The sequence below is a fragment of the Leptosomus discolor genome, chromosome 1 (genome assembly GCF_034619465.1).
Source record: "Leptosomus discolor isolate bLepDis1 chromosome 1, bLepDis1.hap2, whole genome shotgun sequence".
Classification (NCBI taxonomy): Eukaryota; Metazoa; Chordata; class Aves; order Leptosomiformes; family Leptosomidae; genus Leptosomus; species Leptosomus discolor.
The window spans coordinates 84,589,096-84,608,163 of NC_141391.1; the positions used below are offsets into that span (position 1 = coordinate 84,589,096).

Consider the following 19,068-nt stretch of genomic DNA (forward strand, 5'->3'; position numbering starts at 1 on the left):
AAAAATTCATGTTCTCCTTCCAGCTTTAAGTGCAAAAAGAGATGACTGTAAGTTTGCATGAATGCAAAACTAAATTAAAACATCATCCTAAATTGAGGTAGCACAGTTAACCAAGTTTCCTTCCAAGAACTTCAGAAAGAAACTGAAGAATTTTAAGTGTAATGTCTCTATCCGCAAGCATTAAAACCTGTAGTGACTGATGCGTTCTTTCCTCTCCATTTGAGCATTTTAGGAGCTTGGAAGTTCTTCTTTATCTCCTCCTTTTTTCCCCAAAAAATACTGTTTAGTCCATGCACCTTTAGGTCCTGTGGCATCTATTGCCACGTCAATAACGGAATCTGGAGTCATCCACCTCAGAAACGCCAAGAAAAGGAAGTTCAGAACAGCAAAAAGAGCAAAAATACACCCAGTCACTGGGCCACAGTGAGACATTAGTCTGCCAAGTCGCTCATCCATTGGTAAAACCACTTCATCTGCAACCCTGTCATACACCTAAACGGAGAAGAGAGAGCAAGACCTTAAAACGACGTTGCTTCTACCTCAAAAAAATCAGGCAGTACTTTGTTGTCAGTGTGCAAAATAAATTATTTTTTCCTATCTACTAGATGGGACAAATATGACCCCCCAAAAGCTTTGTAGATTTTCAGTGTTGATTTAGAAGTACTCTTCTAGAAATTTCATCAATTTATTTAGGGAGAAAAAAGAGAAATGTTCTATTTTTTTGATAGACTTTAAGAGTATTTCATTAAATAGGACGGCTGCATAATTTATCTCCCATATAATATTATATAGAGAGGGTTGGGCTTTTTTAAAAATAATTGAATGGGTTCTCATATTCACACCAGGCATAGGAGAAGTCTGAACATGCAGTTACTAGATTGTTCAACACCAAGATGGATGAACTCACAGATGAGTTGGCAACCTTCCAAATTTTTGCTTGAACAATCAAGGGATACTGATTTTTATTTTAAAAAGCCACTAGTAATTCTTAGTAAAATTCTGAAAATTCGAAGAATGTGAAAAGCAAACACATGCTACTAGTGACTTAATATACATACTAAACACAACCACAAAAAAAAAAACAAAACCAAAAAACAATAGTCCTGTGTTTCAGAAAACAGAAACATAAACACCCACTACACAACTCAAAAAAAGGCTTAAAGGATACAGTCTTTTTCCTTGAGAACATTACAGACTTCATCCTACGGGTAACTTAACAATGAGCTAACAAACAACTGTCTTTTGTATGCATAAGTTCCATGCATACTTCTTCCACAGATACTACCATTTTCCTTCACAGGTTTTGGTTGTTGGGTTGTTTGTTTTGGGTTTTTTTTTTTTTTGTAAGAAAGGGTTACACAGGAAACTGAAATCTTCTACAGAAACTTCGCAACTGAAACGGTACTTGCAGTTACAAAAGCATAAAACGAATTGTACTGACAGTACTTGAAAATGACAAAATTATGTGGCTGTACAGGATACTTGAAGGAGACTTGTAAGAGGTATCTGAGCACACTTACAATGCAATTTGGAGGCATGTGATTCAGCTACTCTCTTGCTAAAAAACACAGGCCTGAAGTCAGAAAGGACAGATCTCCACAGGCATTTATAACACTACAGCAGTTAACATGCTTCACTAGCAGCATTATGCTGAAGCACAGTTCTAATTCTGAGATACGATTTCAAAAGCGTGATAAATTATTTTCATTACATCCGTAGCTTATGTAAATTTATCTCTGTTCAGCCTACTGGCATTCAACTACCTCGCATAATTTTGAACCACTTGTTAGCACATGGCAGACAAAACTATGCCATGAACTCGGTCTTTTCCTTTTCATACATCTTACACAGCACGTTTTCCAGTTATGCCAGAAAAGTTACTTGATGTGAAGATTGGAAAAAAATATATGAGTACAAACGTAACTAAAGATCTAGGCTGTTCTTCAGAGTATTTATCAGCAGTTGTGGCTTAGAAAAAAATGCAAATAGAAAAAACACACCTATCTAGTGATGTATTTGGGGAAAAAAAAAAAAAGGAGCATTTACTGAACCATTTTAAAGCATGTATGTTTGACAGGCAACACACTGAAAAATTACACTGAAATATTACACACAGAATGTACATAGTAATGTTTCAAAATTGGTTATACGTACTTTCTCAGTTCGCTCTGCTACATTCCTCCATGTATAAAATGTCTTTACTTTGTTATGAACCGTTTCTGGAGATGGTAGCGTTCCTGACCTGAGCCGGGCAATAGCTTTTTCTAATCCATCACACAAAGATTTCACGGAGGGTTCACATAAAATAATGAGATTTTCTGGAAGCACCTCAGGAATCCCACCAACTCTTGTACTCACCACCTTTGAAAGAAACAAAAGAAATAGCACATATGCTGCACAACAATTAAAAAAAAAAATAAAAAAATCAAGCGATGGCACTGCTATTACACTGTTTAGATGCAGCACTTAAGAACAGGGAGAAAAAAAAAATAAAAATCAATGAGCGGTTGCCATGAAGGTAAAGACCAACACCATGCTTTGGGAGTGTTAGGTCTGGGCCCTAGAAAAGACAAAGCATAGCAGATTACCTTTAAGAATGGTCAGAACAACTCCCTGGTAGCATGATACAACAGAAGACTTGGTCTAATGAGTGGTTTATAAGACACCTTCCCTACAGGTGTTTGTCATGGTACACAACTAAATCTATGTAAATCTCTTTTTCTGCACAGTCCCTCATGAAAACTGTCACCTTGACTTGGAGAGGACAGTGTTACCACATCCACCTTCAGTCTATGCTCGCTAGGCCACTGAACATTTACAAGAATTTCTTTAGACTTTCAGTAATTTTAATTTGAACTATAGTTTTTAAAGTGAAATCAGAAATTACTAAGACTCACATTACGCAATCATCTCTAAACAGCAGGCAACAAGAAAACTGCAGAACTTCCTCACCTCTAGAGAGGAAAACGGATGACAGGGGAATAACTACCACAACTAGGTAGTTAACTACTGCCAAAGGATGCTGGAGAAAAAAAGAAAAAAAAAAAAAAAGTCCCTCACACTTTCTATACTTCTTGTATATTAGATACTTTTACTAGTCTGTCTTTTAAAAGAAGATTCTGTATATTTTAATGTGAGAATCTAAGCTCTTTGAGGCTGTTGATTTAACTTTTTTTGGAGTTGTGAATCCCAGACGAAAATTAGCCACAAAGGGCTTTTACTGTTTTCTCTCTCTCTCCAACTCTTATCTTGAATCCCTACATGGCAAGGCAAATACATCCTCAGTTAAAATAAGAAAAATAAATGTCAGCTCTTGGTGCAGGAATAAAACAGCTCTAGTACAATGGCTTAGTCTGGTAATTCAGTATGCCTGACTGACCAGTCACCCACGCTTATGAGCCGTTTTACTGCAGCTCCTCTTAAAGCAATGTCAAGGTAAACCTTCACGAACATCAACTACCCCAAAACTCTATATAGGAGTACATACAACATAGCATTTTGGAGAGGCACTCTGGTTAGTTCAGAGAACTGAGAGTTAGCAGATCTACATGTTATTCCCAATTCTGCACAAGCTTCTCCTGGGAGCATAAGCAGTTTCGGTTAATCCTTCTGTCTCAGCTTCCAGGTGATCTGTAAATGGGGATAATATTTGCTCACCTTTGTAAAGATAGAGCCTCAGATGAAATCAAATGTTACAAGCACATATTATTTAATAATGAACTTTGTTTAAAAGGGATACATGCGTTCTAGACCGTTGAGATGTTTTTATTTTTTTTTACCTGTAAACCACAGCTTGCTGCTTCCACAATTGCCATACAAAAGGCCTCAGTGAGGGAAGTGTTGAGAAAAATGTGCCCCTGGACTAGAACATTTCTAACGTCCTGGTGTTCCAAGGCTCCTAGGAGACGTACCCTGCACAGAAGAAGAAGAAAAAAAATGTATTATCTGAGTTTTCAACATGAGGTCTGATCAGTCTCAGTCTGAGCAGGGGAAAAAAAAAAAAAAAAGTAGGATATAACGATTAAGACCTATTATTTTGAAGATACTGGGAATCAAAAGGGCGAAATAAGAATGATACTAACAAACAATTTATCAGAGGAATCACTGACTAACGTACAGAACTGGCTGAAAACAGAGAAAAGGAAATGGAAAATTAAGAGTCTCATCCTTGCCCCATAAAACTGTCTTCGAACAACAAGAAAACCCCAAAGAAAACTCACAAATGCACATGCATCACAGAAACATTTTGGTAACACAGTAGCACCAGGGAACATGTTTGTAGTACCACAAGAACACACCCTACCCTACCTACTACATAAGCACTACCCTGAAGAGTTTCATACTGAAACAATAAAATAAATTACTAGCAGTCATCCTCACAAGCAGCAGTGACACGAACTAGCTGTCTAACACCTTAAGCCATATAGTAATTTGTGATACAAGCACTGCAGTTTGAGAGACGAACGTGGTAAATCTACGTCTAAATCAGCTTTTCTCAGACTTGAGCAAAGGTTCATCCAGGGTCTATTTCTATGAGCGAACTTGCAGGATCACAGTCCAACTCCATAAGCCTTCAGTTAGCATCTGGTCTATCGCCCTTGCTTTCAATAGTTCTCATCTTCTCCAGTCTCAAACCTTTGGGTTTGGTTTTTTTTTTGGGGGGGGGGGGGGGGGGGAAGAGGGACTGGTAGAAAGGGTGTTGCTGTTGTCCTCCCCACCCTAAAGTACATTGAAGGGTCACAGACATGCATAGAACAAACCTGTCATGTAGCTGGTATCTTTCCCGGACTTCTTCCAGTATGATTCGTTTTGGTCCTTCTCCTCCAACTAAGAAATGTAACTCTGGATGTTTCTGACAGAGCTCAGGAATTATACCACTAAGCAAATCTATACCTAAGAGCAGAAAATTTAGGGCAAGCTGTTACTGTATTTGATTTTAGAATTTATCACGATGTAGCCTACTGCTATAACTCTATTCAAGACAAAAAGTCTCTTGAAGACAGTTACGCTGCCGAACACAAAATTCTGGAAAAAAAGACAACTTGTGATCTATTAGGAGACAAATATGAAAAAAAAAAAAAAAATCACTTAAGTTGCTGTTGCTTAGTTAAATACAGAACAATTAAAAAGTTTCTAACAGAACACATAGATTAGGACCTAAATCATATCTCCAATATATGCCAAACTTTTCATTTTACAAATTTCAATGTTCATTATCTTCAATATTACAAAAGAAATGCACCTCCGAACCCAACATGCACAAACTTTCTTCTCCTTGAACACACAGAAGCAAAAGCTCAGGACCATCACCTTACAACTCCTGTTTAACATCCAATCCACACCACGGATACAGCGTTAAGTGGTGCCTAACCACAACCTTTCTTACCATACCCTAAAGAAAAAAATAACCGAAATAAACTTACATTTTATCCCCCATTACCTTTTCTGTAAACAAGTCTGCTGACAACAACTATTGTTATTGTACTGTCATCCCTCCTTGACGAGTCCGGAGTGAAGTCGGTGGGATCGACAGCGTTGGGGATGACGGAGACTATCCGAGGGTCCAAAGCTGCTCGCAGCACCGTGTTTTCCTTACTCGTGTAGGAGACACAGACGATGTGGTTGGTGTCGCAGAGGGACACCGTCAGAAGTTTGTTGGTAAGCACCGAGCTGACATCCGCAAACCCAAAGAGGGAGTGGTCCGTGAACACCGTCCGCAGCCCCATGGTCTTGGCGTGGAAGAGGGCGTCGTGGGCCATGGCAGAGAAGGAGCTGTGGGCGTGGACGATGGTGACCCTCTCCCGCACAAATATGTACCTGAGCAAGGGCAGGCTGTGGAAGAGCGTCGTGGCCGTGGACTGGTTGTACATGACCTTCAGGGGCAAGTAGTAGACCTTCAGCCCGTTGGTGAGGTAGCGGATGCCCTTCCGGCGGCCGTAGGCGTGGGTGACCACCAGGACCTTGTGGCCCCGCTCGATGAGGCACTGCGACAGCTGGTACACGTGGCTCTCCACGCCCCCCATGTTGGGGTAGAAGAAGTCCGACACCATGCAGACGCAGTGCGCCCCCCGCGCCGGGCCCACGGACGACATCCCGGGCCCGCTCCTGTCGAGGGAAACGACAAGGCGCCATCACTCGCCGGCGTCCGCCCGCGAGGACCCCCGGCCCCCTCGCCGTCGGGCCCGGCCGTCCCTCCCGCGCAGGCCGCCCCGCGGCCCCCACCAGCGCCACCGACGCGGACCACGGGGCGGCCACCGCGGGCCCTTTAAGAGGGCGATCGCCCCGGCAACCGCCGGCGGCCTCGAGGGGAACGGGGAGGGGGGGGGGGAGGGGGTGGTGAAGGGGGCGGGGGGGGGCAGCGCGTGCGTCCGCGCGCGCGCGTGCACGTACCTGCCGGCCGCCGGCGCTCCCTGAGCGCTTCCCGGCGCCATCCCATTTCCGGGTACGGCCGCCCGGTCACCACGGCAACCGCACGACTGTTTCCCACCCCCACCTCCGCAGCCAAGCGCTCCCGCCTCCAGCCCGTCGCAGCGCCGCGGCCAATCGTCGCCCGGCGTCGCGTCACGAGGGAAAAGGAGCGGCCAATGGGAGGCGGCCGCGGAACGCCGAGGGCGCGGCGGGGAGAAGGGGCGCGGCGGAAGCGGGGCGGGCCGGGCCGTTGGGCGCGGCGGGCCGCGCCTGAGGCGTCTGGCCGGTGCTGTGGTGGCGGTGCCGGCTCCGGGCCCTGTGATCTCCCATTTTCGGTAACAGCGTTGCCCTTGCTGCGGTGGGGAGCCTGCTTCGGCCGGTTGCTGGCCAAAAAATAATAATAAAGAAAGCTCGTACACAAAAAAGCATCGTCCAAAGTGATGGCAGAAGTGAGCTGAACGCTGTGAAGTGATAGAATTGCCTTAAACATCCAGAGGCTTTGCCCTGCCCCCCGTGGAGAAGCTGTTCTGGTGTACCGTTTGGCTCGGTCACAGCTGGAACTCCTGAATTGTTCTTCGAGTCCTTTGCCACAAGTGCTGGAAGCTTGCTCTCTCTACATGAAAGTGAAAATACCGTGGTTTTCACAGACTCTCCTGGAACTTGAACTTAAAGAAAACTGGCTGGGTTGTGTAAGTTGTCCTCTGACACCCCCGGGCTGGCATCGCTTGGCTGTGTATTCCTGGTCTTCTCACGGAGCTTTGCAATCAGCTGTTAGCAGCTCTAGCACCGGCCCAGCCGCTGCTGACTGCCAAGAAGGATGTTGTCTCACCAGGCGAGGGTTGTTCGTGCCTTTCCTATATGTTCCCAAAATTATATTTGGCAGCTGCTTCTCTTTGCCAAGGTTTCTAATGTGAATTTTATCAGATTCGATTCTGTCATCACTCCTGTGCAAATATGTGTGTCATGAGTGACAGTACAAGCTGACTTAGGCTGCAGTGCTGGCTGGATTCCTGGTGAGGTTGAAGCTTGGAAGGACATGTTTTGGAGGCACTGGTCACGAGAAGGACTAAGGATGAGATCAGGCACTTCAGTCTGGGGACTGAAAGAAGTGAAAAGCGTTAGTGTGCTGAATAGTAAAAACACTGCTTGTTGTTTGAGTGTTTCTCAAGTGTTCAGAAAGGCGAGACTGGTATTGGCACATCTGATTTCATCACTAGGTGCTCCTCCGGGGTGGCAAGAACCTGAATTTCAGGATGAGAATTTCAAGTGAGTATGAGGCCAGAAGCGGGGAGGATCCTCACCTGCAGCAGTAGGTAGTCTGCTGTGAAAAAAGAAGAGACCAGGAGCCAGGGGGGCATAGGGATCCTAGTTCCCAGAAGAACCTGCAGCTTGGGTGTAAAGCAGTTGCCTTAAATTACATCTAGAAAAAAAGTAGTGCCAGGAAAAGGAGGAAAGCACTTAGAGGTTCTCAGCTGCAGCAGCCCATGGTATGATGCCTGGTAAATGCTGGTGGTGACCTACCTTGGTGTCAGGCTGCGCTGAAGAATCAAGCTGTACTAGTCACTTCAATTTTAGCTGTCAGAAAAACAATGCTTACGTTTTAACTATTTGGAAACCGATTTTTTTTTAAAAAAAAAAAAAAGAGTTCTTCTTATGTGCTGTCTAGAGAAGTTGTAATTCTTGGTACGCAAGCTTAAAAAATCCAAAGAGAAATCATAACTGGTATACAACATAGCAGCCCCTCTCTTCAGTGGAAAAAGTGGGATATGATGTGTTCCATAAGCTCATGCTGACCAACCACTGTGCAAATCCAGAATACTGGCACCGACCTACAAAACCTTCCACAGAACACATCCACTTAATCTCAGAAACCTCCATTTACACCACAGCTGCTATTAGTTTTTCTCCCTCTATTTATCTGAACTTTGGAGAGGAGTCGATACTTTCTCAGCAGCTGGCCATAGGCTCTGGACGTCTTTCTGAAAGAGGTCAGGAAAAGTATTGTGGCCAAGCGTTCCTGCCTTTGGCCCAGCATGTCAGTTTTGGTGCTCTGACATCTGTGTTCTTCATGAAGTGTGTGTAGTTGTGCTCAGTGGTATACCTGTCAGTAGTCCAACTCAATCCCCCTATATCAGCAGCCTCTTCCCATTCTCACGTTCAAATGACCTTGAAAAGTTTGTCTGCTGAGAAGCATACGAAAAACCTTTCTTTGCCACTGCAAAACTGGCAAAGGTGCTGCTAAATTTTCTGTCCAGGGCTGTTTCATGAGGATGGGGTACCACACACTCTTTGCTGGCAGTGTCATTGTGTTGTTTAATCATAAAATTGTTACTGACCCTGGGCAGATCCAGAGTCTGTCCTGCTCTGGTCTGAGGTGAAGCTGTTGTGAAGGGACCAACAGGTGAGGAGAGAATCAATTTTTCTTCCTTTCTAAATGCTTGAACTTAAGGCATTCACTCTCTCACTTAAAGCACATACAAGGTCGAAGTGAGACTGTGGGATATGTAAAGTAGAGAGTAAAGTTGTTAAACCAGAGACAGCAGAGTAATTACTACTTCCAAGCCTGGTCCTTGAATGCTCCCTAAAGCACCCTCGTAAATCGAGTTAAGAGAGAGAGAGGATGGAGGACACTTAAAGACACTCCTGTGGCTTTGTTCTGGTAGCGGATGCTGTCTTGCCTCACAGAGACCACTTCAGTGTTCTTATAAAGGCAGGAAAGCTTTCTGCTGGGTACTCTGCTCTTTCATCTCCCTCTCAGCCTCCTCTCAAGACAAATTTGCTGTTCTGTCCCCATCTGCTGAACGATGTTGCTTCTATTGCGTGACTGTCTTGAGCAAAAACTATCCCTTTTTAGTGAAGTGGCTTTGCTGTGTGTAATAAGCCGGTGTATTATATGAATGCATTTATTTACACCTAATATGCCGAAGGCATGCACATTTGTTGTTTCAAAACATTAGTTTCATTGATTAATGAAACTGAGAAGAAGAGAGCCAGAGACGGCCCAACATCCTGTCTGAAAACCCACAGTGTTTTCATTTTCTGATCCTGCTGGCATTAAATATGCTCCAAAATGAGGAGGAAAGCAATATTTGGAATCTTTGTCCTTAAGGAAAGGATGAACTGTCCTTCCATTTGCTTTACTTTCATATGGTAAGGCTGGAGAGCCTGTCACTTCTCTTAAGACTCCAGCAAAGAGGGAGTGAGGGCCCAGCTGTCTACCTCAGCAATTGGTTTTGGTGCTAGGAATTAATAACCAGATCTGACAGGTTTCTACAGTACCTTAAAAAGGTTGGGTTTGCCTGATTTCTGATGCATACAGCCAATCCTGCATGTGGCTATGGTTCCACACACAGGGCGTCGAATTAAAATCATGGCTTTCTCATTCAAGCACCTGAGTTTTCTTACGGTCCTTCTCCTGTATTTGTGAAATCCCACAGAAGCTGGCTGAAATGACATGTTAATGTACTTTTAAAATACAGGTTTCAAGTTGAAAGGTTAACAAACTGCAGTGTAGTCCATGAAGGAAATTGCCGTTAAACACAAACTGTAAAAAAGACTGACTTTCTTTAAGCCAGATTTCTCTCCTAAATGCCAGAAAATATGTTAGTTTTCCATTTTGCAGGCACATCTCCCTTTCGTGCAGGTTGGAAATCATCTGTTGCAGATGAATTTGCTGCCAGAAGTGACAAGTTGATCGGCCAGGCTATGTGTGTTAGGTCTCACATCTGTGTGTAACCTGTGCCCCTCACGCATGCCCTGAGCTCTCAATCACTCAGTCGCTCTCTGTGTACTACAATGCTCTCCCAGCCCAGAGCTTCCCTTCCCTCTCAAATCAGGACAGTGAAGGTGAGGAAGAGCATGAGGGCTTGGGAGCAGTTGGGGGTATATACCAGGAGGGGCTTCCAGTCCCCTGGGCTCACAGACAGGTCACATCTCTGTCTTTACCGATACAGGACAGCTGCCCGCAGTGCCTTGACAGTTGCTGCGAATAATCCTCCTTTGCCCGACCTAGGTGTCAGTCATTCACCGCTTCCATGCAGAAACGTTTCGGCAGTGGAGTGCCTGGTCTCAGAGTCCTTCCCAGTCCCTAATGGGAGCAGTCATCACAAACAAAGCCTGGGTGCAAAGTGATGACTGTGCTCTCCTGACATTTGAAATCGCTCAGAAGGACTGCTTCCCTTTGTCCTGGCAGACCTAAGGGATATCTGTCCTGCAGCCAGCGTACAACCAGCCTCACCCCTCTACCGAGTCTTCTGACTAATCTGACAGAAATGCAATTCTGACTGTACCTGATCTGGATCAAATGAGACACAGTAACACACAGATCTGGTGTCAGTTCTTATGAAGCCTGTTGACCAGACTAGACTTGAGTTTGCTTTTTTTTCTCAGCTTGCCTAGATTTTACTGACTGTTTCTGCAGGCTTGAGGCGACATCAAAGTGCCTTAGTATTTGTGCATCAGCTGCATTAGAAGAGAAGGTCCCTCTTAGAAGTCTTCTGTTTGTACCTTTAAGACTGTACTTGATGAACTCTTTTAAAAAATCCTGGGAATTTATGTCACGAAGTCAATACAAACTGAAGTGCCGGAAGTCTCAGATAGGTTTCAGTAGTAAAATGCTAGCAAAATGGGTTTAACTGAAAGTTAAACAAGTGCAAAGTCTTGTTGGTGGAGGGAAAAAAAGGTGCAGTGACAACAGCAGATGGAGCTATTGGAAACTTAAACTGTGTTACTCCTGGTGGGGGTGCAAAATATTCTCAGTGCAAAGCTGAAGAACCTGCACCTGGTATGTGTTATTTGCTACTACTAATGCTCCTACCACATGTACGCCCCAAAACGTTATTAGCGCTGTTCTCTGTGCTCATGGTACCCATTAGTGTAGTACCTGCCTGCTTTCTATAGTTTGAATTAAAAGAAAACTGAGTTTCTTACAAAAACTAAACATGAGCTATCCAATATTTTGATAATTTATATCCAGATTTAGACTGTAAAGCAAGACTAATTCATTGTAATTATACTTTAAACAGGGGTTTCTTTAAGTTTATAGTGTTATTGTAGCCTAAAGATGAAACCAAGGTAAGGTCCATGGAGGAAGCAGTAGTTTTTATTTGACTGTTAGAATTGGCAAGACTCAGAGAGTCTTCCAGGCAAGCAAACCCTTCTTGAGGTTTGAAACGGAAGCCACAGATTTCAAGCTTTGTGCGGGTTGGAAACATGCTCTGAGTTTAATTTAATTAATGTGGAGCAGAGCAAGATGATAAGGTGCTTGGCCTCCAGGGGACAGGAGGAGAGGCATAGGCATTATTAGCTGTGAAAACTTTAGGAGTGAGCTGTGGGTAGTTTTAAAATGGGAAAATGCACAAGGAAATGGCAGATCAGACAGACCGGATGACATTAAAGGGATTTTCATTATCTGCCTTTGTAAGTGAGCTGCAGGAAAATATTGCAGTTTATTACGGAGACAACATGGATAAGAAGTGTTGCATAGTTCTTGTGAATACGTTGAGCTTTTCCTTGTGTTTCATCGCTTGTATTGGTTATTGTGTTCTGAGGAGTGAAGCTAAATAACCACTATGCAACTGTACTTCAGTGTTCAAACACAATTCTGAAGAGTTAGCCCATTCATGGGGAGCAAGAGATGCCTTCCCAAGAAAGAAAGGACAGCAACGGAGGCACATGACCGTGCTTAGACAGTGGGATCCGGGCTCAAGGGAAAGTTTTGGATAAATGCTTTGCCAATGAGTCACCTAACAGAAACGAATGGGTTAGTCTGGATATCTGTCATCACCATTTCAGCTGGACCTGTGATACTAAGCCACATGCTAGAGACACGGTCCTCACCAATTAAAAATATCACTTAGCAAAATAAGTGGGGCAGGAGACTAGCTGGAATGCTTCCTATTTTGTTACCTTTTTTTCTTGAGACTTAATTTGTAATCACACTCAATAACCAGGTATTTTTTATATAACCACTGTTATATTCTTAAATATATAACATATACTAACGCAGACTAGAATGAAATCATTGATTATTCAGCCATACGCATTTTAAAGGCAGCTTTTGATGTTTAAGAAATGAAGCAGTTCACACTAAGTCACAGATCCTCAGTGCTCTCAGCCTGGGAAGACCTTTCACATTGAGTAATATTGTAAATTATGACAAAAGTGGAAACAAAGAAGGGTGTTAACAGCATAGAAGTCAAAATACAGACCCAGCCCTGACAGCATCCTTTTATGTACTCGTTTGGCTTTATTGGCTAAAGGAGCAGTTTCCTTTTAATTTAAAACAGACTTTCTTCCCCTCAAGTGAGAAGTTTTTATCAAAGTTGTGGAGTAACTGCTGATGTAGGAGTCTGATAGAAATAAAATGAATGGTGGTACATAATTTGTAATCTGTGACTTGTTTGTTTTTTGATGTAGACTGTAGTAAGTGAGAACATAGATTCACTTGTCCTGGTAACCACCGTGTAGTTCCAGAGAGACCAAGTCATTCCAGGAGTCCAAAATCAGGTGACAACCTCTTTGATATTTTAAAGTTGAAACACATTTGTCAGTTATTTAGAAAACACAAAAGAAACTGGCAGCTGAAGGAGATTCCACAAATTTTATTTTGGGTTTTCAAGGTTTTCCTTTTTTTACACTACTGTACTGTAAAGCAAAATAACTCTTGATTTGAATAGCAGAACTCCTGGCCTACAGTGGTACAGAAAAACAAAAAAATCCCCAAGTAGATTCACATTTTATTTGTCTGGAAAACAGGAGGTGACATACAGATTTATATGTTTGCAATGTATATGAGTATGACAGGATTTATATATGGTCTGTCAAGCTTCCAGTGAATAATGCTTGCAATGTCACCAGACATGGCATACGATGGCTTTCAAAGTAAATGCTAGCAGTACTTTCAAGATTTGCTTGAATTCCTTCAGTGTCACCGGCATTTTGTAAGTTCACACATACCTCTGATCTTCTAGAAGTCAAGCACATTTTTTGCAGGGAGATAAAGTTTTCCTAACCCTTTCAAATACAGTGTGCATATTTTGCTATTATTCTTGTTCAGTCTTTTTCCATTGCCCCCCCTCCCTGCAAAAAGCACATGCGAGTGAAAGCTAACTACTCGTAAAAATGTGTGTTTAGAAACATCATGCACATTTGTTTAGAATTAACAATTATTCTTCTCATTCCTGTTATAGATATGAATGTGTAGAGAACATAATCCAAATATCTCACTGAATACCCACCTCACTATATAAAAATTAAGACACACCTTAACAGAAAGTTTTAGCATTACTATTCTGGCTATGAAATCTGTAAATCATGTCCGTATGCTTAAAAAGCAAGTCACGTTGAACAGTCATAAAAGCATTTCAAACTTCAAAGAGACTGTTTCTCTGCTCAATGGCCTTCCCTCTGAGAAGGTCATTTAGTCATAGGTTAAGAGCTAATGACATCAGTCAAAAAACAGGTCTGCTATGAATTTCACATACCTCATTTAAGTCTTCTGAATTGTTATATTAAATATCTGCTATTAAATTCTGATGTATCGATATGAAAGATAACATAAAGCATTTCTGTTTTAACCTTTGTTGAATATTTTTAAATGAATCGAAGAATCCAGAATTTCTCAAATAAAATAACATTATGAGTTTTTATAAATCCCCATCAAATTCTAATTACCTGTTCGTGTTTCCATCTCCACCCAGAGCCTCCTTTTAGTCCTGGTTTTCCATGTAGAGGATTTATGGCTTTGCCACGGTGTTGGCAACATCCAGATCTTCTAGGGGCTGCGGCAATGAAGACCATCACGCAGCACTGGCGTTTACAGCATTGTGCTTAAACTCTTGAGCTTTTCCACTTAGTATTTCAGTGAATGTTATAAATATGCAGTAGGTGCTCTAGCTTTGGTCATTTTCTAATGATACAGGATAGAGAAGAGCAGCACCCTGCAATGCCGAGGCTGGCACAGGGCCTTAGGAGAAGATGATCTGCTAGGAGGGGAATTTATTGTAAAGAAAAGAAGCTGTAAGATGCTTGTGCTGCAAACACAGTAGTGCACGAGTGCAGTCCAAAAAGTAGGTGGGTCAAGGCTTCAGAAGGTGGAAGTGCCTTTCCTCTAGAGGAGCCAACAGGAGGGGAAGGATGGCCAATGCTCATACTCAAGCAATTGGATTGTAGGGCTGGGGAAAAATGTTTTCATATTCCAGCGCAGGTAAGCGTGAATCAGGTCGGAGCTCTTGGGTGTCTTGCCTTTCCTACCCAGGACAGTGACACACATTAGGTGAAGCCAGAGGGAGTGGGTCCCCCCATTGTACTGAGTGGCAGGGGAAGGCTAGAGGGCTGCAGCACTGTCCTGGTGTGTGTGGCATCCTTGAGTGTGGGACACCAGCAAGAGGCATCCCCTTCCCCAGCCAGCCCTGGCACAGTGTGGGTGCTCACCTCCACCTCATTTTGTGACCTGGTGGGCCAGATGCAGCTGGGTGACAGGTTAATGGGTTAATGGAGAGAGGAGGAGTTGTGTGAGGTCCTGTGCTGCTTCAGGAGGGAGAGAGCTGAGGGTGAGGTTAGTGTGTGTGTAGTCACATGTGCACACACACACACACCCACCCCTAAGTCTGTTATCCTGCAAAAGTGAGTTTCAGCTTTGTGTACCAGCGCTGATGATCATATTTGGAGCACAAAGAAGTACATTCATAAGCCTTCTGGAAATTAGGGCTAAGAATCTGTAAGGAGCATGAAAGAAAATATTTAAGTGTGCTGGCTGCTTAGGCCACTCTCGTTAGAGAATGCCGCCACAAGCGGTTTCCTTTTCCACCTTCATGGTAAGCCTATGACCTGTTCTGATTCCATAAGCTCTATGGTACATCACTGCTGCAAAATGGAAACCCCTCACAGGTAAAAGAACCCATGGAGGATGAAATGTGAAAATAACTCTGAATTTTACATTGACCTTCAGGTGTGGTTTTGATGATCACACATTCTCTGTTATTTGAGTATGTTTCTATCAAAAATATTTACCTAAGTATTTCACAAAGTGATTCATAAGAGGTAAGCACAACATTTTGAGCTTAAGGGTTAAATTTACCCAGAGGCTTAGGCTCAACAAAGCCTGCGGACATGATATCTCACTCCTTCCCATTGGGATCTTCAGACCTCCAGGCACAGGTCTGGTTTTCAGTGGTCTAGGAAGGTGTGAAAACCTCAGAGCAGGGTTCACAGTGGTAGTCAGCAATGGTGACTTTCTCACCCGGGCATCCTAATGGCTATGGCACTCTTCTGGGTGTTAGGTGGTTCATGTTAATATCCCTCTTTGCCTCAGTGAGAAACAGTTTTCAGCCCCTCGGTGACTGCTTTATCTAAGAGCCTTCTGGAGTTGACTTATTTGTCTCTCAGGTTGGAGCAGTTCTGTTCTGTAAAAAAAGTTAATATATTCACTGGTCAGGACAGAAAACTGAGGAAGCCTCTACAGATCAACATTGATGAGACTCAGGCGTAATTAATGCAGGGTTCCAGTTGCAAAACTTCAATTTAAGAAAAGCTAGGAAATGCAAAACTTAAACTCTTTCCACAGAATTGAGCTGTTGTATACTTTCACACAAAGGTCTCTTTTTACTCCATACGCCTCCAGTGCCACCAGTTAAGTGTCTGGTTTGCCTTTGCAGCTCCCTGCCTTTCTGAGAAATGTGCTAATGCTGTAGCCAGTCGGCAATCCAACCACAAGGCGGGGTTGCCCCTGACTGAGCTAGGTGAGAAGTGGTGGGGCAGTTCGTTCGTTTTGTGGACCCTTGTATAGCTCAGGGACTTCACCCACGATGAACACACATCAGTATTTAAAGCCTCTCAGAGGAGTGAGGGAAGTGTAAGGGCGTGCTTCTACTGCCAAGCTGGTTCACCTGGGTTTGCACTGAGGTCACGTTCCCCTTGTCCATGCAGAGTGCGTGCTAGTTGCATGTGGCCTTCGCTCTGGGGGAGACCCCTCAGCAGGCAAGCCCAGTGCAGACCAGTAGGTTACCCTGCTGCAGGGGCCCTGCCCAGTGCGCTCACGGGTCAGATCACGTTGCTTGGTCAGAGCATCCCAGGCCAGTTGCCAGCACAGATAACAAAAACAGCCTGCCGGTACGTTTGCACAGACCTAGATCACAGACAGCTTGGGAAGGGCTCAGAGCAGTTATCCAGGGTCAAATCCTAAATGCCTTACTCAGACAAAAGACACGTTAAATTGTTTGGTGCTTTGTCCAACAATTCAGTCAATCTTACAGTATTTTGCTGTAATTTTATTTTAAAGCGATCTATTTTCTTCCCTATATAAATACAAAAAAAATCTCAGATGCACATCAAAAAGCCATTGTCTCTTCCCTGTGTTGTGTCAAGCTTTTCATCTCTGTAGCAGTTGTTTAATTTGCTCTGTTCCCTTCATTCACGGAGTGCAGTGTAGAATTGGAGAATTCAACAAAGGAGAAAAAATGATTCAGTCGTCAAGACTATCACTTCCAGTTCAGGATTACTGCTCACAATGTTTTCTCTGGACTGGCTCAGTCCAGACATCAGTGGCTCAAGGCATAAAGCTGTCCTTGTACTTGATTTGGTTAAAACACTGTCACTCAGGCCTCACACTGGTGAAAGGAATTTCAGTGCAAAGGAGATATTTTCATAGCATGGTAAGCTAAAAGGAAAATCATCTTTTAGTGAACCATGCCTTTCCAAAAATCACTGAAGAGTTAGCACTAGCGTGGCTGTTATCCCCACCGGAAGATTAATACACAACACCAGGAACAAATAAATAAATCACACATGGCTGTTGGGCAGACATGGGAAAAATCATTCTTCTTTGCTGAAACTATTGGATCAAGTGACCTTGTTTTGACCCGGGTTTGGGCAGAAGCCAGTCACAGTGGGACAAACGTAAGAAGGCTGTATGTGAGATAGCTTTGGGTTTTTTCTTGTTTTCTTTTTGTTGGGCAGAATTTTAAAATAACAGAGAAAAATCAAAACCACTTGAATAACTGATGTATTTATTTTCTTATATACACTTAAATATGGCACATCTGACAGTAGTTGTACAATAAACTCAAAATGATAATCAAAGCTGGACAGTAGATCAAATAACTCAGTGCTGAACCTATTAGAAGCCAAATCGTGTACACTGAATTTCTGAAGAAAGTTTCACCCAGGAGCTGCATTAGCTAAGGATTCAGAGGCTAATCTGAGCCTATCTAGTCTCAATTTCTGAAAGACTGGCTGGTGACTGGTACCAATATACCAGTTTCATCTTCCATAACATTGAACTGTCTCTTCCTGCTAGCTCTTCCACGCAGCCAGCAATTCATCAGGTGTTGTTACCTCTTAGAGAGCAATTATCAACGTCCCAGAGGATTCACCTGCAGTTAGTGATTACTCTAATAAATAAATGCAGACTGGATTCATTCTTCTGCTATTAATGTGGAAGATGTTCATGTTTACTATTGTTTGAAAGTCAGTGACAGCTACTTTGCAAAGCAGTGGATTTTTGGAGAATAGGGGAAGCTCAGTCAAGGAGTTTCTTTGCTTTGGGACCCATGAGAACCTCTCTTCTCCTTCGGACAACGACAATGCCTGGAACACACCGGTTTTACAGTTGGGCATGTTCTGGGTTGTGATGGACATTTGTCTTCACAGCTGTTTGATAAAGGAGAAAAAAGAGAGAAGCATTGTAATATCATAATTCTTCACTGTCACATTCCTCAACTTTTTAATCACTGAACATTGCAATGCTTTCTAGACAATGTTTGGGAAAGTGTCGACTCCCTACAACACAGGGAGACTGGAATTTGCTGCCTGACAGTTTTTGTCTACAGCAACATGTCTTGCTGTTGTCGATTTGTCCACAGTCTCGACCTAAGTATTGCTTTCGTTTCTTGAGAGCGATGAAGTCCAGAGTGTCAGCACTGGATAGTGCTGCCCTTAAAGCCTGCGAAGTACCTTAGCTCACCTGATGCTTCAGCTTTGGTTCCCCAGGAATAGTGGGCATAAAAGTCTGGCATAGAAATCCTGTGTCCAGATAATGGTAATTTCTATAAGCCAAACTCATGTTAAAAAATGATTGCATTGATCCCTTTCCACTTGTATGAAACACATAAATGACCAAGTCTCTCATGCTCACTTTCAGCTCTGCTGATTCTTTTAGCCATTTTTATACTTGTCAACTATTTTATGTTTGTCTGTATTTTCAAAGCTGAACCTGAAGATGCAAAGTTTACTTCTTCCACAGCTGCTTCTCCATGAATGATCCTAGGGAGTCTATGAGAATGGACCCTGTGGGTGACAATTCAGTGAACTGCAGCTCTGCTATGGTACCCGGGGAAACTGGATGCTGACTGTCCTTACATAAAATTTCAGACTGACCACTGCATACTCCTGGGTCTCTACAGGGGACCAAGGCTTTCCGAGAAATTTGAAAAATAAACTAATGCATAAGAAAGGGTATTTTAAGGGGATATTTTCTATCTAAGTTTTGCCAGATAAACCTCAGAACTAGTTACACAAAAGGATTACGGAAATGCATGGGGGGTGTAACAGCCCCAGAACAGTTTTCCAGCTTCTCAGTGGAATCAGAGCTGACTGAGTGGCTTTGTATGTGTACAAAATTGCATTAGCTCTAGAAATCACTTGTTCTGAGGACAAACTGAA

General features: G+C 43.1%; 2 protein-coding genes across 2 annotated transcripts in view; both read right to left on the reverse strand.

Annotated features, from left to right (window-relative positions):
* Positions 1 to 228: 228 nt before the first annotated feature.
* On the reverse strand, positions 229 to 6,431 carry PIGA (phosphatidylinositol glycan anchor biosynthesis class A). Its single transcript, XM_086463149.1, has 6 exons — positions 6,391 to 6,431; positions 5,441 to 6,105; positions 4,761 to 4,893; positions 3,780 to 3,912; positions 2,155 to 2,361; positions 229 to 492 (listed from the first exon to the last, which is right to left on the reverse strand). Exons 1-6 carry the CDS (start codon positions 6,429 to 6,431, stop codon positions 229 to 231), a joined length of 1,443 nt encoding a protein of 480 aa, XP_086319275.1.
* Positions 6,432 to 17,930: 11,499 nt separating this feature from the next.
* The window catches only part of VEGFD (vascular endothelial growth factor D), a 29,782-nt gene continuing 28,644 nt past the window's right edge, over positions 17,931 to 19,068 (reverse strand). The window contains exon 7 of the mRNA XM_009956080.2: positions 17,931 to 18,057. Coding sequence (XP_009954382.2) covers positions 17,931 to 18,057 — 127 coding nt within the window. The remainder of the gene's footprint in view (positions 18,058 to 19,068) is intronic.